Below are 27,051 nucleotides of genomic sequence, written 5' to 3'. Positions count from 1 at the left end.
TAGAACCTGCTATTTATTAGTCTTCTACACATGCTGCAGTGCATTTTTTCCCCAACAGTCATCCTAGAAAGGACTAAGTTAAGGATTACTGAGAAAGTTAAACATGCAGTTAAATGTTACTATGGGTTTAAACCATATACATGAGAGGTTGCATTGAGTTCATTGTAGTCACAGCAATAGGGTTTTGGCAAGTAGTATAGTACTGAATGATGGCTCATTGCATATGCTATTAAGGTTTTTCATTTTGTATTATATTTTAAAGCTTGTAAGACAATGAAGGGCCAGGGAAAGGCTTTTAATATATATGTAAATACTGGAAGAAGATCCCAAATAATATTGTTAAACAACTTTTGCAGCCTCAATTGTTAGGTTAGGAAATTGGATCCGAGTTCCTTAACTGTAATAACTTCACAGAGCAGGTTCAGCATCTGCTTAACTTTCTAAGCATTAAGTATGCTTAGATATGAACTGCCCCTCTTTTTCAAGGAATATTTCTTGTTCTATCTTGCAAAGTTTTGAGGGTACTTCAGGAAATATTTCAAATCACAGCTGTTGACTCTAACTGCTCAAACCTGATGAAAAATATTTTGTATTCTAAAGCTTGTCTAACTCCATCCCAACTATGTAGTTGGTCCAATAAAAGATATCAGCCTAACAAATCCTGGCATCTTTTTACAAGCCATTTATAGAATACTGTCTCTCTAGATACTATAAGGGTTACCTAGAATATAAAAATTATTTTTCCCTTGTAATAAGGAACCTACAGTTTTTGTTACTGAGAGAGGTAAAATAGAGGCAAACTGCTCCCAGGCAGTGCTAGCTACAGAGCTATAGGCAGCCAGAGCCTTTTAACTAAGAAGTTCCTATTGCTGCACCAGTAGCACAGTAATAGTAGAAAAAGGAAGTAACCTGGAGAAACAGCAGCAAAAGAATTGCTGCAGTGCTAGCTCTGTTGCTGTAGGTCATCCTGAAGGCTGTTGAGCCAAGCACATTAGAAAGCACCTGCAGGCTGCCTGTCAGGCACATGGCTGGAAGCCCTGGGGCATATAGGACCAAGCCAGAGTCAGACCAAACAGTCTGGCCCTGGAAGCTGCCTCGCAATGATGGACTGTGAACCTGCTATGCTGGACAGCCACACTTGGAGTGAAGAGAGCTGGCAGAGAAAAAGTATGGATGGCAATTGACTTAGAGAGTCAGCAGGCTTAGAGAACTGAGTTATGTGGTCAGAGTGCTAAGAGTTTACTTATAGCCAGAGGGCTTATGTTTTTGGTTTGAGTAAGGACCAGAGAGCCCAGAGTTGCCTGAGAGGGGCAGAAACAGGGCTACAGAGGGGAAACAGGGCTACAGCCTAGGAGGGTGAGAACAAGGGCCAGTGAGCCTACAACCCAGGAGAAGCAGACTAGGGCTAGGAGCCTGCAGCCTGAGAGGCTAGAGGAGCAGAGCTAGAGAGCCCACACCACAGCTCAGAAAAGTGTGGAGACTGGCGCCAGAAGGCACAAGCCCAAGAGAGGCAGCAACAGGGCTAAAGAACCCACAATCCTGAAAGGGGAGGACGTTGGGCACAGAAGTCCCATGAGACCAAGAGGGGCAGAAACAGGGCCAAAGAGCCCACAGTCCAAGAAGGGGCAGTGATTGGGGCCAGAGGATCCAGTCCAGGAAAGGCAGAAATAAGAGCCCAAGTGGCCAAGAGAAGGGCTAAAGCCCAAGAAGCCAGACTGTGTAGTGAGTCTAGGCCAAAGGGATCAGTCAGAGCATTGGGGGCAGAAGCTGGGAAGGCCAAGGCCCCAACAAGGGAGTGGAGACCTAAGGTGGCCTGGTGGTGGTGCGGGCCAATGTGCCCACTTAAGTGATGACTGGAAACATCTGCAAAGTGTAGCTCAGCTGTAGGGGAGGAGAGGTTCAGAGACCATGATTACCCCTTAAGGGAATGAGCAACAACATCAGCGCTCATGGGTGAGATCTTGCTTCGAGAGCCCTGGGGCAGCCTCCCTTTCCTGAAAGTACCACTTCATCAAGGTGTGGTAGACAAAGAGAAGGCAAGATTGCCCAAAGGAAGAGGAGAGGACAAAGGTTCAAAGGATATTCTAGGGGCATTATGGTCAACCCTGGGATAGGACCGTTACACCCCTCAAAAGACTACTTTCACCACTGATATAATCCAGTAAGAAATTTTTGATCAACTATCTACATGTTTTCTGTCATTTTATAAAAAGAAGGCAACAAGCAAATGAAAATGCAGATTTATTTTTCATGATTAGGGAAGACAACTAAAACAGACATTTATTATTAAACTTTTTTATTAAAATGCAGCTATTATTACATATTTAAAATATTTCATATCCAAATTACAGAATATTTAAGAAAACAATTATATGCAAACACTTGCATACGAAATGTGTAAAATAATAACTGAGCAATATATAGTAATATATAGCATGATCCAAAAGGTAGACCAGGACACTAGAATACCTGAGTTTTCAAAAGGCTGGTTTTCCAGATGTCACTAAATATTAATAGTTATATTTAATAATGTATCTGAACTCATATAAAGAGCACTTCTTTGGTTGGCAGAAACTGCACTAAAAGGAAGATCAATCAGAAATACATTCAAGGCCTATCTTCAGAATCTTCTTCCAGGTGAAGATCCACTGTTTGAGATGTCAAGAAGGACTCCCATGAAGCAAGGCACTTAAAGAAAACAGATGCATATAAGTAAGGCAAATGGAGTTTCTGTAAAATTTGTAGCCAAAGAGAAAACAGAGAGAGCAGGATATATGCAGTTTATCAAAATTATAGAGAGAATGAAATACAGGCAGTCCTCAATTTACAACATTTCAAGTTACAATGTTTGACACTTCACAACATTTATAAATTGACACCCTGTTTCAACTTCATGACATTGGTTTCGACTTTACAATGCTTGATCCAATGTGATGCCATGCCAGTGAACAAGTCTGCTGCATCATTCATCTTCCTGACTCCAGAAAAACTTGCCACCAAGTCTCCTGAGAAGACTCCAGCCAAGAACCCTTCAAAAAGTCCAGCAAAGTCATCTCAAAGGAGTCTTTCCAAATCAATATGCTTGCTATTTATAATATAAATACATTAATGTAGCTGTATTACTCATCCATAATTGATTGAGTACAACATTCTGGGGTATTTTTGGTGAAAATAGGGGATTGGGCCTTGGTTCAGGAACCAATCCCCCATTTATAACATTGTTTCTTATGAGAAAATTTGTTCCGAGTTACGTTTCAACTTAAGACACAGTTTTCAGGATCCAATTGTGTCATAAGTCCGAGGACTGCCTGTATAGTTTCCTAGGCAGGTCAATGATGCCCAAAATGTCAGTCAACATGCTGAACTAATTCTAAACATCACTTCCAGATAACAGCAAGCACATAGTGTGAGCAATATAAGTGGACAACAATGTAAAAAGTAGCTCATTAATTATGCTCTAATCTCTCCCTTTTCTTATATACAAAATATTCCAAGCAGAATACAAACAAGAACTGTCAGGCATAGCTCCTTTACAATTTCTGTGGATTCATCTTTGTATATATAATAAACTTTCAAGGTTAAATTAAATCATTTTTTTTCTAAACAAACATGGAAGCACATTTTCCCTGAGTACTGAGAAAGTGATGGGATCAGAAAGGTGAAAAGGGGTTGGTTTTGTTCTTGTTTTTTCTCTCTCTGTCATGAGAAGTGACATAACTTTGTCTAAGTGTAGTTTTAATTATGCAAACTATTTTAGTTTTACATAGGAACTACCACTTACTAGGTTCATCTAGTCCAGTTTCCTGTCTCTCAATGGCAGAACACAGATGCTTCTGGTGGGTGAGGATAAATAGAGCACACCCAGAATTTACCACCCTCTGCTCCTCTCCCATTGCAGCTTCCAGGATTCACAGGTTTAAGAAATTCTGATTCAGAGGCTGTCTCCCTATTTATCATGCTCATTGCTCTCTCATGGACCTTTTCTCCACAAAGTTGTCCAATCCCCATTTGAACTGGATTAAACCACCTGTTTCCACAATGTCTAATGGGACTGAGTTCCATAAGTCAATTACATGCCATGTGAAAAGAAATGTCTTTTGTTAGTTTTAAACTATACCTACTCATTTCATTTTAGATCCCCAAGTTCTACTGTTGTGATAGATAGTAAATAATAAAAAAGGTACTAGTTTCAAACAATCCTAAAATCATTCTTGCTTTGAGCTGATTTAAATGGATGTCTGTAACACAGAACATTACATTGCTTGGCAAACCAGTGCAAGCCCTGGGAGTTGTTGTTTTCCCAGTAGAAACTACGAGTGTGCAGATATTCAGGCTTTTTCTCCCAGAACAAAAATGGCCATTATCAGGAGAAAAACTAACCAAGAACAAGGGTTATAATAAGGAAAAATAACCCTCAGGGGCTCATCATTTTAATGTCTGTTCAGGAATCTCCAGGTAAGTTTTTCTATCAGGAAAACAAACCCAGGAGAATTCTCTCACAACATGAGATGCAGCCTATGATTAATGTTCTCTGAATGTACTGTGTCAGTGTTACCCAAAACTTTCAAACTTCCCAGGTTTATGCTACATAAAGTGAACCATTAGGAAAATGAATAATATGGAACGCTGCCAACTGTTCTCTCTCTGTCAGTACTAAAATAAATAAATAAGTAGTGCATGCTTCCATAAAATTTAGTTCTGATTCTGGTATCTATTAATACTGGCTGCATACTTTATTCACTACTTACAGTATACTTGTTCCTTTCAAAAAGAATCTGCAAAACTGATAATAAATAAGCTTTCTGAACCTGCATAGGGGACATCTTCCATTCTTTCATTTATTCAAACTGAGTATTCAAAATGCCCTAAAATGGCATGGTTCCTTGTGTTAAATTCTTCTGCCATAAGCTATTCAAGCTATAGTAGTTTGTCCTACCTGATTAAAATAAAATTGATAGCATTCATCTATCATTGGTTAGAACTTAAAATGCCCTTTATTCATACTGTTTGGCCTTACAGTCACCTAACTTCTGTATTAAGGGACACATATATGGGTTTGTCATTGTCACAAAAGTCCATGGATTCCTTCACTTTCAATTTTCTTTCAAAGTGACCAAGTGTTGAATATCTGTATTCAAGTGAGCAGGTGAAACTATCAGAAGGCCAGTAAATTTAATTATTTTAAATTTAAAGAACAAAACACAGGAAAAGCAATAAAGGACACAGAATGGTGTAAAAATGACAAAGCAGGGGCCAGAATCATGGACTTGCTGACTGATATGCCCACAAAGTGGGACAAGACAAACGAAGCAGGAAAAGAAAAACAAAAGGTATTTGGGTTTGCAAGAACATCAAATAAGAGGTTAAAGGATGCACCCAAATACCAAATAACCAAGGAATCAAAAAATATTTGAAAGCCTTATGTTGTATAAGTCACTAGTTACAAGTGAACATCCTAGTGATTTTACAGTTTGTATTTATTCACTATGGAACATGAAGTAACATAGGCAACTCTTTCTACTACAGAAATCCATTATCCAGAACTCCTTCCCAGTCTTTTTTAATCTTACGCTGCTTACATAGTCCTTAATTGATTCCTGCTTCCTCTGGTGTACATAGGGAACTTTATATCTCTGTTCAACACTTCAGTCTTGGACTACCGCAGAAGGAGGGAAATGAAACTATTAGATTGGATTCATGTGAAGAATCACATAACAGAACTGAATGGCTTCTCTGTGGTTAGGTCGCCAAGGTAACTTACCTGCACTATCAATGGTGAGACTAAGCAATAAATAAGAGAGAGCCAGAAAAAAAATCATTGAAATGAGCAATGACCACGAGTGGCTGCCAGCTGACTTCTGGGTGGAATTTACGGTTCTTTTTGATCTCCTGGATGAAGCCTCTACTTGTTTGGATCATTAGGTATTTTCTCCGTTTCATGTCATATGACACTGCTACAGAGCTAAGTTGGAGGTTTCTTTTTGGTATACAAGTGATTAGGAAATAGCTATTGGCAGAATACTTTCAGCAGTGACCTGGGATTTGTTTCCCCACTTGGTTTCCTAGATCCTACGCAAATCTGCAAGGCATATCTTTTCCCCTATACTTATCATATGGCTTAGGACAACATTGAATCAGATGTGCTGAGCACAGTTAATTTGAGGAATCTTGTGTTGGAATTAGATAGGTGCTTAAGACTATAACCGTGCTTCATGTAACTAAAGATGTCACAATTCATGTATTTTTAACAACATGAACAAAAGAGTGATAACTGGAGCATCAGAAAGGCTTTGTGTTACCATGGTAAACATGGGCCAAAAAATAAATTAAAAAAACTAATTTACAATGCGTTTCTAATCTACCTAGATGCAGTTTATGGAAGTCTTTCCAGGCAAAGATGCAAAGTGTCATTTGGTTAAAAAAGTTATTCAGTTTTTTAATTTATTCTCATTTTATATAACCAAAACACATTATCCAAAGTACAAGAGCAACGCTGGCTCATTTTGCTGTCAGAAATCACAGTGGTGCTACAGTTGACAAGATTTATAATTAACTATACCAGTACAAAACTAGGTCTCTGTGCCTTAGGCTCATGCTTTTTACACTGTGACACATGAGCTGCATAAATGACATTTCTTTAGAGATATGTACTTAAGCCATCCTTCTAAACTTATTTTATTTAGTTCTCGTGGTAGGAGGAAAAATAAGATTCTAAATAAAGAATCATCAACTGATTTTAAACCACAAAGACAGAAAAAAAAGTTAACATGAAATTTAATTTGCATGTATGTATTATAAATTATAAGTTCTAAATATTCATAAATGTACTACAAATCACAACAAAAATAGGCAAAACTGAAAACAGCAAGATCTTAAGTAATGCTACTTCACCTAAAGCGAATATTAATTTAGAGTGCTACTGTGCGTTGCGCATTTATATGGCATCATCATTTTTAGAAACAAACACATTGAAAGAATTTCTCTATTGCACAAGTGCTTATGTAACAAAAAAACAAACAAACCAGAAGGCATAGTAAAAATGGCAATGGTAGCAGTGAGTGCCAGGACACATTTAAGGATGCATATTTGTTTCCATTCCATCCCTTAGCTTCTATGGCTAATGCCTTTCTTAAACATTTGCATTGTGGGGTGATAATTTGATGGATGATCATCTGATTGATCAGTTTCAGTTTTTGAGTTCAAGAAAGAAAGAAGGAATATATAAGGGCAGAAAGACTCATTTATACAAAACTTCTATAATCTTTTTTATTTATTTAAAATTTCTACAACTGAAATGACTACAACTTAGAAAGTAAAACTAAAATGCATTAAAATGGCATTAACATGCTTAAAATGCTTAGCAGTATCTCATCTTTTAGGGGAAAGCAGAATTGGTTTAATTAAGTGTGAATGTCCAAAAACTGTGTAAAAATGATTTGCTAAGCACAAAGCACATTCCTTAGGAAGTAGGTAATACACATGCAAGGCCAACTAACAATAAAATGACTAGTCAAATATATCAGTATGGAGACCCCTGTGGCATACTACATATTTTATCTATTTGCCTAGCATTTTTACTAGGAAGAGGACAAGACAAAGGCTTTGAAGCTTGACAGAAGTTATTCTAATGGGTTAGAAGTACTTTGTGTGTTTTTTTTCACCTGTTGAGTTTTTGGATATGTTCACAACTATATAGCACCTAATGTTCTTGATAAAAACATTTGACACAATGAATGAAAGAGTAGGAAAAGAAATTACTTTTAATTCCCTGAAAACAGTAAGGAGTGTCTGCACTGATAAGGATCTGACTACTCAATTAAAGATAAAGCTAGCTTTGAATCTGACCAAGCTGCAATAACTAAATAGGCAAAGGCTCATTCATGCAGAAAAAATATTTTTCTCTCAATATCAAAATTAATGAAATGCCACTTCATTAAAAATGAAATACCACTTCACAGGCCATATATAGCCTGTGAGGTGTTATCTGTGGCTCCCCTCTGGCTTACACCAGGTTGTCACTTCCCATCACACTGGCAGTTGCTGCAACCAGTCTCTCCAAGCTTTCCCTCTGACCTCAAGCTTTCATTTCTTTCACCCACCCCACGAGGCTGTGTGGTACAGCTAGGGACACCAATGGCACAGTGCAGCAAGGGAGCCCAAAGCTGGTGAGTTGAGGGGAGTACCATTTGGTGTAGTGGTGGGGGCCTGGCCATGCATACAGGGTAGGGGGTAGAAGTAGATTGCTTACACAGTGGTGGCCCTGGTTGGCCTCTGACTCACATTATAGAGGCCCCAGCAGCTGAGGCCTATGTGGGGTCTGGCTCCCAGACACTTATAAGCTTGACAGCCCTGCTTTGGGCTATTAAGGGTCTTTTTTCAGTGGAATATTGTAAATGTGAGGATGAGCATATACTTAATGGATACTCCAACTGAATATAATCAGCTGTTTATCCATGCAAAAAGCCCAGCTTGTGGATACTTATGGTTTTAACTTTTTTTGTAGGTACTGTTTTGGCCCTAAGACCATCAATCTAGTTCAAGCAGATTTTATGTCTTCAGAATCCCCTTGAAATCAACTGAGGATCCTAAAAAGGGTGGATCAAACTTCATAGATCACGCTGAAAGATCAGGTCCTGTCCTTTTCTTTCACCCTCCACTCAAATCTTTTAATTCCATATAGGAAAAGCTGCAGTGATTAGTTATATTTCTGGAATAAAAGCATTGTGACAAAAGATGCTTGGAATGCTTATTACTCTTTTACCGTCTCCATCAAGTAGATACACTCTCTCTCTCTAAATTATGCCTGCCATATTAATGATGAAGATTAAGTTAGTTTTGCAATTAGATATGATTAGAGTATTTCACTGCACCTCTTGTTCATTGTCTTTGCCCATGAAAAACTAACACCAATCATCAAGTAGGTGCCAACTGTCAACAGAACAAGGTTATGTACTTCAGTTTCAAGATTATAACATACTCCAAAATTAACAGCAGAACAGAAAGTGTTTCCACCCTCCTTGTCTTTTATGATATATTAGGCTGCTTTAAAGTATTTTGGTTCATTTCAGGACTTAAAAAATGCCAGGACAAATACTTAGGAGATAAAAATGCGAAGGACAGATACCAATTAAATTTAGATTTGTAAATACTAAATGAAGTATAGGAACTTAACCCTGTTCACACCATACATATAACTATTATACTACTGTGAGGATGTAGGGCCCAACAAAAGACTCTACTTTTTAGATGTCACTAAGGAAGTCTAAGAGGATCAGAACTAGGACTTTAATTTTTAATAGGGTTATTATACCTATCATACCAAAACTTATCTTGACTGAAGAGCATTTTATGCTTGGACACTTTCTTGAGGACTTACTTCTCTGCTGGAATAGAAGAGCATGATAGATTCATTTTTGGAAAAGGTCTGCCCATCTGTTACCCATATGGTCCTTTAACACAATATCAGAAGTCTTTACAAAAAAAAAATTCTGTGTCAAGTACCATTAAAGCAGATTGAAACACATGCACATTGTTTCCTAATTCACATATTCCCAAGTTCTTTGCACATGGCAACCCCAGGTTTGTTTGGGAAGGCTGAGAACCCTGGAAGGATGCACACAAGTCTATGATTCACTTTTCATTCCTTGTGAAGAGCTTTTAGGCACTAGAATGCACCATAGCTGTTTGTCTGCAAAGAACTTTCTAAAAGGATTTGTGGCCATTTCTGATTCATTATAATGCATGAATTAATATTTTTTGAGGAAATGATTAAGAACATGATGGATTTTAAACACATACATCTGTCCAAATGCATGTAAATGCTTTCTTGACCATGTAGTGATTTAGGCACATGCTAAACTGATTTACTTGAAGTCTCTGAAGGGCTTTCAAGACCACCTGTAGGCAGACTAACTAAACAGCTTAACTAAACAGCTTAACTAAACAGGTTGCTAGCTTAACTGCATTCTTGGCTGTTAATACTGAATACTAGGGCTGTGCAAAATTTCGATGGGTGTTTTGTTTTGAAGCTGTTTCAATGCATTTCAAGCTCAAAATAGTGAAATAAAAATGAAACAAATGGCTTGAAACAGCTTCAAAACGAAATAAGGGCACTCAAAACGTTTCGAAATGTTTCGAGTTTTGAAGCTGGGCCTGTTTGCTGCTAAACAGAAACTAAGGAAAAGGGAGGGAGAAGGGGAGGGAAGGACTGCTCTGATATTGACATGTGTAGCGGGCCAGTGACTGTGAACCTTTCCTGAGCTCCCTTCCAATCCCAGTGCTCTAGGGGAGGGATGGAAAAACTACATAAAAAGCACTGTTTAACCTGAGCTTTCTCTGTGCTTTGGGGTCAGCTTACTGAGCTGTGTCTTCCAGCAGTTCAGAAGCATCAGAAAGGCTATCACTTTATACTTGCCAGTCTGATCCTCGCAAGTGGGATGCAATACCTTTTCCTTTCCTAATACCCTTTATGATTATATTCATTCCTTTAAATTTATTCCTCCCCCAAAATCCTCTTTTTGTTTTTGTTAGTGTATTTTGATTCTTTTCTCTCAAAAAAGAAATCTATAGTTTCTCTCACAGTGTGCATTCCATTCACTGTGCAGGGAAACACAGCATATATTGCATATTATAATATACAATATATACAGGAACATATACATACATTTATATATTTATTACATAAATATAATTATCTACATATATTACATAAATAAATATTACATTACAGAAGAACACTCAGATTTTCCAGCACACCAAACACACTATGAAGCATGCTGGAAAGGCAGCTGGCAAGCATTCAGGGAGAGGTGAAAGAGCAGGTAGAAGGAGAGCTGTAAGTCCGTCACACCCTCCTCCTCCCAACTGAGACACAGTCTATTTGCTAAAACTACCAGGCCTGAGGCTTCTGGTTTTACTGGCAGTAAGGCTAAGGGAGCAGTGCCACTGCCTGACTCTGCATCCCCTCCAACAGCACCAGCCATTACCCCCTCCCCACCACCAACACCATGACAACAAGCAAAACCAGCATGACAGTCTCCTCCACCTCCATTTCACTTCCCAGCCTGAGCCTTCCAGTGCCAGAGGAAGAGCTGGAGCTGGATCTGAGTGCCATAGTAAAGGAAATTCTGGGGAAGAAGGGGGAATCATCTCAGTTTGTACTCCATACCCCCAAGTTTCCCCTAGAGCCAGGTCTCCTTCCCCAGAAGGCACTTCAGAGGAAATTGAGGTACAGGTTGTGGAGGCAAGCATCTCAGCTGAGTCCACTCAGTCTGTTGCTGTGCCTCTGCCTGCTGATGAGGGGGAAAAGGCAGCATCCACACATGCACCTGCACCCTAGAAATGAGGGGTTTGTGTTGTCTGGGATCATACTGAGCTAGCAGATGATCCCACATATACTATCTGCCTGCGCTGCCGAGCCAAAACCAGCTGGGGCAAAGGAATAAAACGCATGGGCACCACGGAGATGCTGATGCATCTCTGCGGCACCACCCCCTTACTCTTGCCCTCTTCAGCCTGGCACCAGTGGAAGCATGACCAAAAAGAAGACCCCCTCTTGTTCCAAAGTCCTCACGCCCCCAAAGCAGAGGCAGACCACCCTGGAACAGTGGGGGAAAGGTGGGCACAGAGGGGGGGCACATTCCCAAGGCGAGCGAGGTCACTCAGAGCACTGGGGAGATGGCTGCCATCCAGAGCAACCCTCCTCCTAAGTTGAGTGGCCAGGGTTCAAGTGGCTCACGGTGCTTGTGGCCCCATCGTACAAAGTGCTTGCACATACCACCTTCAGCAGGATAGTGCTGCTCTGCCTGTATGAGGCATGCAGGGAGTACTTGACGGAGGAGCTGCACAAGGCAGGTCTGCAGGTGGCCTTACACTTCACCTCAGATATCTGGAGCAGCTGGGGTGGAGATCACGCCTACCTCTCTCACAAGGCACTGGTACGACCAGTCAGGCTGTTACTTGGCTCTCCTTCAAGCTGATGTGATGGATGAATCCCACACAGCAACAGAGATCATGGGGGCCATGAACTGCTTGGTGCAGGGGTGGCTCATTGGGAAGGGTGAGCTTATCCATGGGTTCATGACAATGAGGCCAATATGGTCAAAGTGGTCCATGATGGTCAAGGTGGGCCATCTGCTGTGTGGCACACAAGTTGCACTTCATTGTCGGGGCAAACAGGCAGAGCTGAATTTCCCGTAGCATAAAATCATGCAGGATGCGGAGACTTGGTGGAACTCCACATACCTGATGCTCGAGAGGCTGGTGGAGCAACAGGCCTCATTTGAGGAGACTGGCATCAGTGGCCCACTTAACAGAGCTGAGTGGGATACCATCTCTCTTGATGGTCCTCAAGCCCTTCCTTGACGCCACCAAGACCCTGAGTGCTGGCAATACCCTCCTTAGCCAGGTGATTCCTGTAGTGAGGGAACTTCAGAACCAAAAGGAGAACTTCCAGGGGATCAATGTTCCTATCTGGGGAAAGCCACTGTCACCAGATGTGCAGGCACTGGTGAGGCAGCTGAAGGAGGGCATCAGGAAATGGCTCGATCCTTTGCAGTCCAGTACAGTCCACATGCTGGCTGCTATGTGTCACCTAAGGGTAAAGGGGAGCATATGCAGCAGCAAACCCCTAGATCACTGGACAGGAGGTGCCAGTGAACAGAGTTAGGGAGGCAGAAGGGTACAGGTAGGGGGATGTGGAAGAAGGGGATTCACTGTCTCATGCCAGCATGCCATCCACCAAGCAGTCTCCTCCTCCACCACAGGTGCTGCCAATGTGGGCCAAGGGCATGGCTTCCATGGTGGGGTTCAGAGGCACCAGACCCCACCATCAGGCAGGTTGCGCTTAGCCGCTGGTGGCTGCCTACCTCGCCAAGGACGTGGAACCATTGCTGTGTGAACCTTCTGCACTTTCTTCTTTTTTTTTACCCTTGGGTTTCACAACCATTTAGTGCCCTGCTCTCAGAGCTGGAGGGGGTGTTCACTGTATCACCAGCCAGCAGGGGAAGAACATGTCCCTGCTAAGCTCCCATGCCAGGACAAACTTGGAGGTATGGGCAGGGGCTCTGGGGAAGGAGGAGACCCCAGGTCCTAGGCATGATCACTAAAACTGCACCCTGCCAGGGTTGGAAGGCCTGATGGGACTGCTGGCATTGCAGCAGCCCCCAGGAAATGCCAGGACCGAGGACCTCCCTGGTGAAAGGCAGGTAAGAGGTGCCTTATAATCTTCAGCCACCACACTCATGCACACAGTCCTGACTGGGGAAAGACCAGACTCATCACATCTTTGACAGGCCCAAGGCTTGCTGGTTGCAGTGGAACTGTGAGGCTCCAGATGAGCTCAGCTTAGCTGCCTGGGATGCCAACTTTTGGATTGAAAATTCCTTCATCAAGCTGAGGAAGCACTGCACTGTTTGTGTGTGTGCTGTTCCTGGATGGAAGGACTAGTAAAGAAGCCAGAGCCTGGCATGCAATGCAGGCAAGAAAGCCAGTCAGTGAAAATGGAAATGGAGATGTAAGGGGGGTAAGGGATAGGTGGAGGGGAGGGGGATCTGGCAGCACAAGTAAAAGTGTAGAGGTACCTGAGGAATCAGATGTCCGGCAGGTTGTAGGGTGTCAGCATTCCAGTGTCTATATTGAGTCCATGAGTTTCTGTATCCAGGAGGTTGATGAAGTGAAGTTCATAGTCTATGAAAAGTAGTTTGTAAATTTCCTTTGAGGATCAGGCCTGAGAGACTGGAGACAGGTAGTTGGGTGTTCTTGTCTTTGTTAGATTTTTGGTGTGCGTTCATTCTGGTGCACAGTTGTTGCTTGGTGTCTCCTACATATTTTCCATCAGGGCATCAAGATGGAGATATGTATTGTGAAGCTATCTCTATACTGCTGGCAGATTTTGCATGTCTTCCCAGGCCATGGTCTGGATCCATTCGGTGTATTTTGGCCTGTAGGAAGTTGGCTTCTGGTGATGAGATTAGCGAGGTCCAGTGCTTGTTTGAATTTACAAACCACTTTTTACAGGTGAGCCTATGAACTGCACTTCATCAACCTTCTAGGTACAGAAACTCATGGACTTAATATAGGCATTGGAATTATGACACACTACAACCTGCCAGACATCTGATTCCTGAAGTACTCCTCCACTTTTACCTGCTACATCCCCCTTCTCCCAGCCTGTCCCTAACCCCCTCATGCCTCAACTTACATTTTCACTGACTGGCTTTCTTGCATGCATGCCAGCCTCCGGCTTCTTTATTATTCCTTCCATCCAAGAAGAGTACACACACCAACTACAGGTGCTTCCTCAGCCTGATGAAGAGTTTTCAACCTCAAAGCTTGCTAAGATATATTTCTGCAACTATTCAGTTGGTCTACTGACCCAAAGAACCTTGGCTGGCATGTCCTTAGACCAACACAGCTACAACCTACACCCCTAGCACCTGTCCCTGATCAGCTGAGCAGAAGGCAGGGCCATGGGCACATTTAAGCCCCAGGGCTGGTGCTGGCAGGGAGAGTCCTCTGGCAGCTGCTGGGGAAGAAGCTCCTGCAGGAAAGGAATGAAAGGCTCTTTGACAGTTTGGCTGCCTGAGATGCTAGTGCTACTGTGCTGCTTATCTGTTGTTATTTAAAGTAGTGAACCAGAATGAGGTTGTAGCGGAGGAGGCAGCCTCATTGGGGCACACTACCACATCATGTAGAGGCTCCAGCACCAGTGAGGGTGCAACAACAGGGGCATAGAAAGCCCAGTGACAGTAGAAGGTAGAGTGAGACTGAGACCTCATTACAGGAACAATATCGATATACTATATGCGAGGTATGGGGTGTGGTAAGCGGTGGTTGGAGCCATGCATCTAGCTCATATGGCTTAGGGTGTCACCGTAAGGCACCTACTTAGAGTGGGTCCCAGCAAGGGGTCCAAGATGTACAGGGTTTAGTGGGGTCCAGTAGGACTGTTACCGAGCTGAAGCTCGAGGGCAGCCTCCCTACATATTATCTTTTCCAACAAGATGTGGTGGCAGGTGAAAAGAGAAGGTGCCTGCGGGGCAGAACTGGCACAGGCACAGGGCCCTAGGGGTATCATGGTCACCTCTAGGGACCCTACTCCATGACAAAGTCCAGTTTTCCAGAAACGCCTGCACCAATCTCCTTGATACCTGGCAGGCTTCATGGCCTCAGCAGGGGCTACCATGCCTGCTGTTTTCACCCCCCTGTGCCTTCACACTTACAAGTGACACAAGTTTTGCTCTGAACAGTTTGAGATGCAGTTTCCCAGAAACTCCTGCACTATGTTCTTGCAACTTGACATGGTTTGAGGCTTCAGGAGGGGCTACCATCCCTGCTTTTTTCATTCAAATCAGAAAAGAAATGATAAAGGTATAGGCATTTTCGTGATTCCCCATTATAGCCTATGGGCAAAAACACTGAAACGCGTCAAAACAGTTTCAAAACAGTGCTTCGGAACAGCTAAACAAAACACTGTCCCTTCAAAACAGTGAAACGGAAGTCGAAATGAAACAGTGCTGTTTCACACAGCCCTACTAAATACACACTTACTGTAAAACAGACTGCAAGATCTCATGGTACAGATTATTTTCCTCTAGGTCTTACAACAGGACCCTATATACCTAATGAATTGTGTATTATTTTGGGTTTGTTTCATAATGGGGCTCCATTATGCCAGTAGCTATACAAATACAGGAAACCACCTCTGTTCCAGATTGTAATAAAATAGTAAATAAACCTGAAACTCAATTAAATACCTTTCTTCTCTTCAAATCAATAAATTATGGACCTAACATTCAGGTAAATGTTATTCCAGGTAAACTTTCAAGCATCACTTAATATAATGACAACATTCATTTAGTTTAAAGGAGACATGCTCTTTTATACTAGTTAAGCAATGCTTTACAGCAAAATCCTTAGGCAATAGTAGTAAATAAAACTCTGAATAAATACAAGGCCACATTCTCTGCCCATATTTTAACAAAGAATAAATGACATCTGAAAAACTCTAGTATATTTTGACAAACCGTTTTGTTGCACTTGATCACCTTTGTTTTAATTGTACATAGAAAATGTCTCCAGGCAACAACCTGAAGACTTAGTTCTTCCATAAATATCCCCACTAGGAACACATTAACTGACCCTCTTTCAATTCTTTTTGATTTCCAGAGGTTTAAAGAATGTAGAGTATGGTCAAAAGGCAGTAATGATTCCCATTTAGATTGCGTATGTGGGAAATGGAAAAGTCAGAGGGATCAGAAAGCAAAAGAGCTGTAAGGTAGAGGAGTGCTGGAAGGAAGAAAGGCAGTTGGGGAACTGAATTGAAAGGCTGAAGATGTGAACTGGGCAAGAGATAGAGGGGACAGAGAAGCCTCCTGAGAAAGGAGGAAAGTATGGAAAGAGTAAGGAGAATCAGGAGAGGTGATGGAGCTAAGATGACAGGAGATGATTTTATGGGGAAGACGGGTAGAGGAACTCTTCAAAAGTATCAGCAGTACTTCAGGTTGCTGAGGGCAAGGAAGAATATGCTTACACTGGCCTGCAGCTGAAAGAATCAGCAATTTCATCACTAAGAAACAGAACTTCACTGGGATGAACTACTAAAAAAAAATCCTTGTAAACATCAAATAGTGGGTCAGAAACACAAAGAATTAACTAATATTAGATGTACAGAAGTAGGGGGAAAAGGCAAATATGGAATACAATGGTTTTCATCTAAGTTTCCAGTTCAGATCCAGCTCAAATTGGTGGAAAATTAAATTCATTATTACCAGACAACTGCTTAGTAATCTACATGAGCAAGCAGTTATGAGCATTAGTAAAGACAGGAACAGGTTTATTAAGAAAAACAGAGGCTTGAAAATGTAGCATGCTTCATAAGTTTCTGTATCTGAGTCTTCTGAGTTGTGAGACAGTCATAACCATACAGCAGTTTCAAGCTGTGTCATCTGGTGGAAACTCTTATTAGTAGACAAGCACTTCACAAAAAACAAACAACCCCTCTGTCCCATGGATGCACCACACAGGCCCCTTTCCATGACGTACAGCCCGCCCTCCCCGTGCTGCATGGGCATGGCACACAGCCCCACCTGTACCACCCAGATATGCCACACAGACATGTCACACAGCACCTCCCACACCCACTTCACTATGACACACCCCTCCCTTGTACCATGCAGATACACCGCAACATGCTGCTGCCCTCCCCTAGTGTGGTGAGTAACTCCCACTGTACCATATAGGCATGAGGGCCCCTCTGAGCCATCTAACCATGGGCTTCCTCAGTCCCGTGAGCCAGGCTGTTCCACTCTGCCGCAGGGGCAGGTGGCAGAAGCTCAAGGAGGGAGAGGAAACCTTGAGATTCCTGTGGCAGAGCAAAGGATGGGGCGCAGGGCCTGGACCAGGAGCCTGGGGGCTATCATTTTAACCTCTCAGGGGCTGCATGTAGCCTGCAGACCACCAGTTAGCCAGCCCTGTTCTAAATTGATCTGCAACATTTGTTTTACATTTTCTACATTAATTCACTTACATCTGAAAATAAAACTCATTGCTTTCTGAATGATAGATATATTTAATACCATAAGCACACAAAAAATCTAGACAGAGTTTAGTAGGACATTTTTGTAAACTTCTATTCAAAATCCACAATCCAATGCAACTTGTGTAGTTGGTCAGTAAGTATTTATGAAGCTCTGCTTATGTTTATAGGTATAATTAAACAGTGTCTCAGTTTGTGACTAAAGTTCAAAATTCCATCTTTCAGCCTTTATATTCTAAATTAAAATTATAATTAAAACCATTTCTATTCATGAAAGATCCTCCAAGGACTATTTTTATAACTTAATTTAGGTATCCATAAATGAGCTAAATGTCTCTTTACATTTGACATTTGTACATATTTTTGCTATAAAAAGTCAATGGTCCACGAGTGACTGAAAAAGAAGATGTAAGAGAATGCCAAAAATACTTTCTGAAATCAGAGAATATTTTGATGTTAATATATAATAGCAGATTGTCAATCCCCATGTGTGTCAGAGAGTATTTTAATTAATTTAATTTGATTATCAAGAGATCTGTCTTTTCAATTACACTGTATTGAAATGATCTCTAAAATCAGGACACTGTCACAAGCTGAGGGACAAGCCACAAAAAGTTTTAAAAGGGAGGGTTATAGGAATCAAAGTTGTATTAAAAAGAAAAAAAATGGTTTTTTTGTCATTAATAGAAGTCTTATGAGACCTCAGGACATTTCTGGAATTTAAAGAGAAGTTCTTTAAAAAAAAAAAAAGAGTAAGATTAATGAACAAAGCACACTCATATTTATAGTCTGCTAGGAAATCTACAATATGCACAGGTACAGCAGTTACATGATCATGAGGGTATTTCACAGAAAACTTAATATTTGTTAAATATCTTCTCATTCTACATATAAAGACCCATTTAATAAGTGTTTCAGGGATGTATTTGGTAGCCATGTTGGTCTGAGACAAAAAGAAATGCAAAAATTTAAAACTCTTGTTTCAGAGATGATACCTTTTACTAGACCAATAATGTAATTAGCGTTTATTTCTGTAAAACGGCAGAATTACAAAGAATATTAGAAACCACATATCTGTTGATTAAAAAATATATATGCTTGAAACATTATGCCTTCTTCTTAGCTTACAAAACTTCAGTTATGCAAAGACCCAATTTACTCATTTGTTGTATACCATTATATATAGGTAACAGTTTTAATGAGTAATCTTTTTGTTAAACATAGAATGCATTCCTAAAAACTGTCCAAAATTGTATCATTATATTTATAAATTTAGACAAAAGCTGGTTGGTTACTCAGGTAAAGAAGATTCCCAAGTCACTATAGAAGAGAAATAGTAGTAATAAAAGTGCAATTACTATTTTTTTGTTCAGTTTAGTTCCTTATTTGCACTTGAAAGATGAGAGATCTTTATAAGTTAATAAATTACTGGAGTGCAATTTAAATTTAAAAAATGAAAAAAATATTTTAAGGTTTTTCTTTATACAAAATAATCTTCAAAAGTAAGTTTCAAAATGCTCTCTCATGTAGCCACTTTAAAGGGTTATTTTTTTCACCTAACTGAAACACAAACTCACACTGAATAGAAATATATGTTTCAAATTTTTGTGCTTAGTAAAACAAGACTGCCCTCTGTTGTTGATGAGCTCAGGATCAACATCTTGGGCTCCAGTTAATATATACTATGTAAACTAACCAGCTGATTTGTCAATACAACCTCTGAATTTGAACATAAAATTTAAATGAAAATACAGAATATTATGTTTAGAAATAATGCATTGCCTTCTACCCAGAAACAAAAGAATAAATAAAAGTAATAAAAATGGGACAACTTACCTGTTCATAATACTGGAGATTACTCTCAGCCACATTAGTAAATGCTGATTTCATATCGTATCGCATGGTTTGTTTCCATCTATCCCAGTCAGCTTTCAAAGCATTATTGGCACATTCTACTTTATCTTCAAGTTTTCCAATCTCTTCTCTAAGCTAAATATAAATTTTAAAAATCAGAAAACGTCATTATTTAATATATACCAAGTGTTCAAAGCATAGTAAAATGACCAGTATTGGAGAAGACAGGTTAATGTCATACCTAGTGTGGAGAGTCAATTTTGGGGGTTAATGTTATATTTTATTCAAACCAAGTGGATCACTACAATTCCTAGAATACTAATAAGGTAAAAAATTCAGGTAAGAATTAAACTGTCACTGAAAACATTTTTATTAATTATAAAAGTAAGAGAGTCTGACACTACTCTGTTAGCACTTAATAACAGTAATGTAACAAACAAAACCTTGGGCAGGTTGGGAGGAGAAGGTTGTGGAAATAGAATCCAATTATCCAAACTGGGATTTGTTCAGGACATCTGAGAAAACTGTGATGGGACCTGTAATGACTTCAAGCATTTAAGGCCTATAATCTGGCCTGGAAAAGAGAATTCAGAGGTGTGAGTGGGTGTGGGGAGGCAGACAAAAAATTTAATGTTCAGCTTTCCCACTTCTTGCTTTCTACGTTATACTCTTTGACTGTGGAATTAACCTGTGCATGTATATGTGTGTCTGTGTAGGTAAGAGAGAGAAATTAAAATATAGGTCTTTGCTGAATCTCAGCTTTTTGAAATAAGCAGAGCTTTCCCAGGAAGCCAGAATAAGCCAGTTCCAGGCCTGGTGAGCAGGTACTATTTTCTCTAGTTACTACAGATGCCCACACTGAATTTTGAGCAAACAAAAACGGAGAGATTAAATTGGAATATGTCCCATATTTAATGAGTTTTCCTCTTCTTCCAATAATTTACCTTTGTACTTATTGCCTTTTCTATGTCAAGCATGACAGGTCTAGCTGGCAGCAAACACGGAAAAAGAAAAATCTCCTACAGCAATGCAACAATTAATGGTCTGGGACTGCACAGTGACCAGTGGTAACATACCATGGAGGTGTAAAGCAGAAGCATTGCCAATAATGGAACTGATAGTTTCAAATGGCATTGGTGAAAACTTGACCTTCATCAACCAACCCAGATTCCATAACTATAGTTTTTTTTGCCTGCCAGTACCAACCTAAAGACTAAATCCAGAGTGAGGAAAACTGTACTTTCCTAACCTACTGGGGATAGTCCAATATTTCTCAAAGCAGCCATGAATTACTTACTCAAACTGAAATAAACTTCACCTGACTGGGATACTGAACTCAAGAGCTATCAACTATTTTCTCTTATAGACTGCTATTTAGCCTCTCCTTTTCCAATCTTAAGACACTTTTTAGAATAACAATATTTAATTTTATCTAGTCTCTAACATGAGTAAAGGCATCTTCTTTCCAAAACATCTGTTAACTTCCGATACACCAGATACTTATCTGGAATTAACTGAATAATTATTATAGTAAATAACACTGACCATTACTGTGGCAGGGCACCAGCAGGCAGGAGAGCAGCTTGCAGGTGACTGCAGTGTCAATTGGGGGGAGGGGGGGTGTCACATGGCCATCAGGAGGCCACCTGATTGGAGGAGGGACTGGATGCTGGAGAATAAGAGCAGGCCCTGAGCAGTACAGGCAGCAACTGCAGCAGGGAGCTGAAGGAACAACATCCCCTGGCTGGAGTACTGCTGCTCCCAGAACACCTGGAGGTCAAGGGTAGGAACTGTGGGGATGGAGGAGGTTCCTGGTCCTGGGGAAGGACCTAAAACTATACCCTGCTGGGGCTGGATGGTATAGTGCAGCTTCTTGTGTCAGGGCACCTTCCAGGAAATGCCATGCTTGTGCCTCCCCAGTGAAGGGTGAGTATAGGGTGCCAGAAAGCCTCAGCCCCTGCTGCCTTGAAGGTGACCCTGTAGAGGGGCAAGGCTGAGGAGCACACCTCAACAGAAAAGCCCAGGAGCCCAGGCCCATTGACTGGGGCCTGAGGCAGGGCCCAGGCATATAGACAGACACCTGAGGCCCGAGTGAACAGAAAGCTGAGTTGAGGCCCAAGTAGGTCAAGAGACTCCTGAGGCCCAAAGGAGCATAAGACCCAGAAGCCCCAGTGAAGGAGTGAAGTTGTTTCCCAGCTGCAGCAGAATAGTGGCCCTAGTGAGAAGGCAGAGTGAGAGCTGGTGGCCATGTACAGTAGGGACTAAGGGGGCCTGAAGGACTGTACCTGGGTTGACTGAAGTAGCAGGAGCTGGCAGCCATGTACAAGGGGGCATGAAGGACTGCATGTTGGCTGACCGGTGTAGCCAGAGTTAAGGCCCCAGAAAAGGGGCACAAGTTGAGGCCCAGGGCCATTTCAGGATACCTGAGGCCAAGTTGGGCCAGAGCCCAAGTGTGGCTCAGTTAAGGGGCTGGGTGATTAATAGTGGATAGTGATTTTTTGGATGCCATCTGCAAGGCATGGGACATGGTAAAGGGGAGGTTGGAGCTGTGTATAATGCCCTAAGTATCGGGAGATGAAAATGGGCAGCCTCCCACAATTTTCCATCTTCTTTTATACATCAAGGCGTGGTAGGTGAGACAAGGCAGACTGCCCTAGACAGGTGGGCAGGCTGACATTGTAACCGGCCTCAAGGTGCCCCCGTCATGATCACCATCCAAGGTTCTGGTCTGCATACAGGCCCCATATCAAATGATGAACAGTAATAAATATATTAGCCACTTTCCCTGGATTCAACATCATGAAATAAAAAATCAGGACCATAGTCACCTAATGCCTAGGTTCCAAAAGATTCAATATAGAAACCAAAATTAACCCGCTAGGCCATGTTCTCTATGCCTTAATTGCCTTTCCTTAAAATACTAAAACTGAATGTGGACAGAATGCCAAAATTCTCAGCAAAATCTCCCCATCCATCTCCCCTTATTCCAAATATTTGTAATTATGAGTAAGGAAAACAAAAGACAATATATAATGCATTCTCTGGGTTTGATGGAGGATGTAAAAGAAGTATTTGGAGACTGTATGAGCTAAGGTAGGCACTTAAAGGAGTTTTTGCTTTAAGTGCCTAGTGCACTTTAAGTGCAGCAGCCATCCCTCATAATGTCCTGGCTATCATAAAATGCTTGCTCTGTGCTGGTGACCTACTGTTTGAACTTTCTTCAGAGTTCTTCACTCCTCTTACCAAACCTGCCCCATTTTACTGCTGGTTCTCATGTTTACAGCTGGAGGAAATGTCTAGTTTTATTAAAATTTATGTATAGTTGGCAAAAAATAATCAAGTTATTTCTATTTCTGCATAAATGAAATTCTTCAGAACAAACCCAGGGCTTACTAGAACATCAGGCATTAAGGAATGAAATACTAAATATTAAGAGTTTAGTATACATTTATCTTTTTAAATTCTGATTCAAATATCACAATGATAAACAGAAGCAAACTGAGATACTGTAAGCTAAAGTAAAAATAATGAAGTGAGAGAATGAGAGAACTGAAAATTATTCATTTAATTGCATTTAAATTATAAAATGTTTTAAGTGGATTTCTTTTCAAGATTAGGCATATTATTGGTGAATGCTTCCCAGGAAAGCTAGATCCACAAAAGAAAAAAAAAATATATGCAAAGAATATGCACTTCAAGTTTTGTCTAAATCCAGGTGAAGGACCCAAGCAGCCCTCATAAGACTTCTTATGTGAACACAAACCTCTGCTGTGACAGGGGCAAGCTCACAGGCCCGATCTCAATATCAGCCCACCTCCTGTCATTGGGCAAACCACCCACCTCTCTCACCTGCCATGCCTTGGTGTAATTTAATTAAGATGTTAATTAGGCAGCAGGCTGCCCTTTGAATACCCAGCTACATCATGGGCGGTACATACGCAGACTTCCCCTTGCATGTGTCCCATGCCTTGTAGATGTCTCTCTGTGTGTTACATCTCCGGTTCAAGACCAGGTCAAACCAGGCACGCAGTTAGGTTTCTCACATACTACTCTCTCAGGCCATGCACACATTGCACCCCTGTCACTGGGGCCTCTTGCACTCTGCCTGCTCTCACCAGGCCTCCTTCACACATGCCCCCATTGGGCCTCAATCATTCCACCCTGCTTCTTTGAGCCATCACGCTTTGCTCTCCTTTCTTCAGCCAGCTCTAGTGAAGCCTTCTGGGTCTCTCCCATGACCCTCATCTGAACTAGGCTGAACGTTTAACCAACTATGGGCCAACTTCGTTCCCTAGTCCCTTACTGGGCCACTTTGCCCCTTCTTTGGGCTAACACACCACCACTATGCTGGGGTCTGGGGTCCTTCACCCTTACAGGTTCAGGTATTCCTCTGTGAACATACCTGGCCTCAACTTCACCCTCCCACTAGGGCTTGGGGTTTTACACCCCTGCGGGCTCAGGCACTCCTCTCTGAGCAGACCTGGCCCCACTCCGCCCTCTCATTAGGGCACAGGGTCTTACACCCTTTAGGGATCAGATGTCTCTTATTAAGTGTACCTGGCCCCACTACTCCCCACTTCCCTCCAGTAACTCACCAAATGATGGGGGCTGGGGTTATTGAGGTGCCCTGACCTGCCTTTCACTGGGAAGGTTAGCAGTCCTGGTATTTACAAGGGGCTGCCACACCATTGGCAGTCCAACCAGGCCTTCCTTTCCCAGCAGGGTGCATGCCCAGGACCACGGGCCTTCTTCTTCCCCATACCTCCTTCTCTTACCTCCAGGATGTTCCTGGAGCAGCAGCTAAGCAGTGTGATGTTTCTCCCTTGCTGTCTGGCTTGCCACAGCCCAGGGAGCTGGGATCTAAAATCACCACCCTAATCAAACACCTGCCTGGTGCCTGCTCCAGCCCTTAAAAGTACCTGCTCCAGCCCACATCCGCCCTTACACATACACATATGCATGCACACAACCCCCCACAGTGTACAGAAGATGTACCACTGAAGTCAAAGGAATTCCCGAATTACAGAGTTTAGCGCATCAAAAAATGTTTGAAGGACTAGAGCCTAGACTCAATGAAAAACTATGATACTTTTACTGTTCTAAGAGACATAACAAGGTATTTCAGTAAAAACAGTACTATAATATTCTTCTACTAAAAATGGCAATGAATAAAAATGACTTTACAAATAATTAAAGCCCTGGCATGTGAGTTGGCACCACAAAGGTCTGTCATCTTTGCCTTGCCTGTTTCTCACCTATTTGGACTTCAGGCTATGTCTGATTTCCACCACTAGAATATATTTTGTTCCAACAAAATTCGTAACAGCCACCTTGATATTTTCTAAATACAGTAAAAGCTCTGTTATCCGGCATCCCCCAGGAATGGGGGATGCTGGTTAATCAAATATTCTGGTTAATCAAATGTGCACCATCTGGGGTGCCAGGGGACAGAGAGGGGGGCCCTGTTCAGGCTTTTTCCCACACAGGCTGCTTTGCCCTGGACCATGGGCTGAAAAAGTGGTGAAGAAAAACACAGCTCAAAGGGGCGAAATGGGAAGTCCCCTGGAAGTGGTACTTCCAGTTTCACTTTTGCTGTGTCACTTGGATGCCAGTTAATAGAGTTTTCCGGCTAATAAAGCACCGGTTAACACATCTTATATTGTAATTTTTCTTCCAGTTTTGTTGTTGTTTTTATTTTGCATTAATCCTGTAAAATTCTTTAATTCATTTGAATAAAACTTAATTCTCTCTTCTTTACCAACACAATAAGAAGCAAACATTGAGCTTTTCTGGTTAAATTTTTTATGTTAAATCATAATAACATTCCGTTGTTACGCAGAAAGACAGAATTAAATATACTGAACTTATAGTCCTGACTTCCTTAAAATAAATGCCACCAAGTTCATGTTGTGACCCAAGTGTATTTTAGTACTATCAAATAATCTCAGCAATGACAACTATATTGACCTGAAAATACCCAATACAACCTCCTTAAATCATTCCATGTGTTTTGCTGTGGCCAAGAACAACTAACACATCTAAAGATTTTACACTACAGCCTTTTATCAGCACTTATAGCAGTTTGTAGTTCCACATCTATAACAAAAATGCTTTTCAAATTAGATTACAGTTCATGACACTGTCAGCAAAATTTCTGACTACTAAATTACGCTGACAAGTTCGATCTGACATTTGTGTTCAAATCATTTAAAACGACATAAAAAGCGCTTAGAAATAAAAAAAACCCACATGCAAAATAGAACCAGCCTCAGTGCTGAATGTTAATTTCAGTGACAGCATCAAAGTAAAGTGCCTTCTGAATCAAAAACCAATGCTTTCAGCAGTGATGTGGGAGCTGGGGTAGTGTTGGCACTAAGGTGCACAGCTGACAACCCAGAGGTTGCAATTTTGTGGCCATTGCAGAAATGCTCATGGCGTGGCTTGTCAGATTCCAAAAAATCTGCAAATTCTGCTGCACACTTTATCACAAGGACACGAGAAAAAAAGCGCGGAGGTATAATAAGCAGAATTGGTACCCAGTGCAACCCCTGCAAGAGAGGAGGTGTGAGGAGAACAGTGTACAGGTCCCGGGAGTGGAAGGGTATGGTTCTGAAAGTGGGGGCAGGAGGGCAGCTATCTTAAAGGCAAGCGTCCAGACATTTTTTGAAGTTTTTCAGAGCAGGTGCTTGTACCACTCAAACCATGTTGTCCACATCCCTCCTGAAGTGCAGCGCCCAGAACTGGATGCAGCACTGCAACTGTGGCCTGAAAAATGTCGCATAGAAGAGAAGGATCACCTCCTTGGATCTGCTCGTGATACATCTATGGATGCATGACAAAGTGCGGTTAGCCTTCCTGACTGCATCCCCACATTGGCGGCCCATGTTCATCTTGGAATCAACAGTGATTCCAAGATCCTTCTCTGCCTCTGCACTGACAAGAAGGGAGTGCCCCAGCCTGTAGGTATGCTGCTGGTTCTTCCTCCCCAGGTGCAACACCTTGCACTTGTCTGTATTGAAACCCCATCCTATTCTCATCTGCCCACCTCTGTAACCTGTTGAGATCTAGTTGTAGCCTGTCCCTCTCTTCTAGCATGCTCACTTCTCCCCACATCTTAGTGTCATCTGCGAATTTGAACAAGGTGCTTTTCACCCCGTCGGAATCACCAATGAAAATATTGAACAGTGCAGGCCTGAGGACCAAGCCCTGGGGAACCCCACTGCCCACATCTCTCCAGGTCGAAAATGACCCATCCACCACCACTCTCGGGGTGCAGCCCTCCAGCCAATTTGCGACCCATCTGACTGTAGTCGTTGACACCACAGACGCCTAATTTTTTTTAATGAAGACAGGATGAGAGACAGTGTTGAAGGCCTTCCTAAAGTCCAGGAAGACTACGTCCACTGTGACACCTGTGTCCAAGACATTTGTGACCTGGTCATAGAAAGCCACCAGGTTGGCCAGACAGGACCTGCCTCTAATGAACCCATGTTGATTGCCCCTAAGCATAAACTCCCCTGCTGGCTCCCCGCAGATGTGCTCCTGGATAATTTTCTCAAACAGCTTCCCCAGGACCAAGGTAAGACAAATGAGCCTACAGTTTCCTGGGTCCTCCTTCTTCCCTTTTTTGAAAATGGGAACCACACTGGCCCTTTTCCAGT

General features: G+C 41.8%; 1 protein-coding gene across 1 annotated transcript in view; it reads right to left on the bottom strand.

The window, feature by feature from the left end:
* Positions 1-2,226: 2,226 nt before the first annotated feature.
* Positions 2,227-27,051, bottom strand: part of SNX7 (sorting nexin 7) — a 64,982-nt gene continuing 40,157 nt past the window's right edge. Inside the window, exons 8-9 of the mRNA XM_090048502.1 lie at positions 19,373-19,525; positions 2,227-2,688 (exon numbers count right to left, since the gene is read on the bottom strand). Coding sequence (XP_089904628.1) covers positions 2,608-2,688; positions 19,373-19,525 — 234 coding nt within the window. The 3' untranslated portion in view covers positions 2,227-2,607. The remainder of the gene's footprint in view (positions 2,689-19,372; positions 19,526-27,051) is intronic.

Source organism: Crocodylus siamensis, chromosome 5, assembly GCF_052110815.1.
Source record: "Crocodylus siamensis isolate JL-2025a chromosome 5, ASM5211081v1, whole genome shotgun sequence".
In the NCBI taxonomy this organism is placed as follows: domain Eukaryota; kingdom Metazoa; phylum Chordata; order Crocodylia; family Crocodylidae; genus Crocodylus; species Crocodylus siamensis.
Note: the sequence above shows the minus strand (reverse complement) of the source record. Positions and strands in the feature narration are given on the sequence as shown.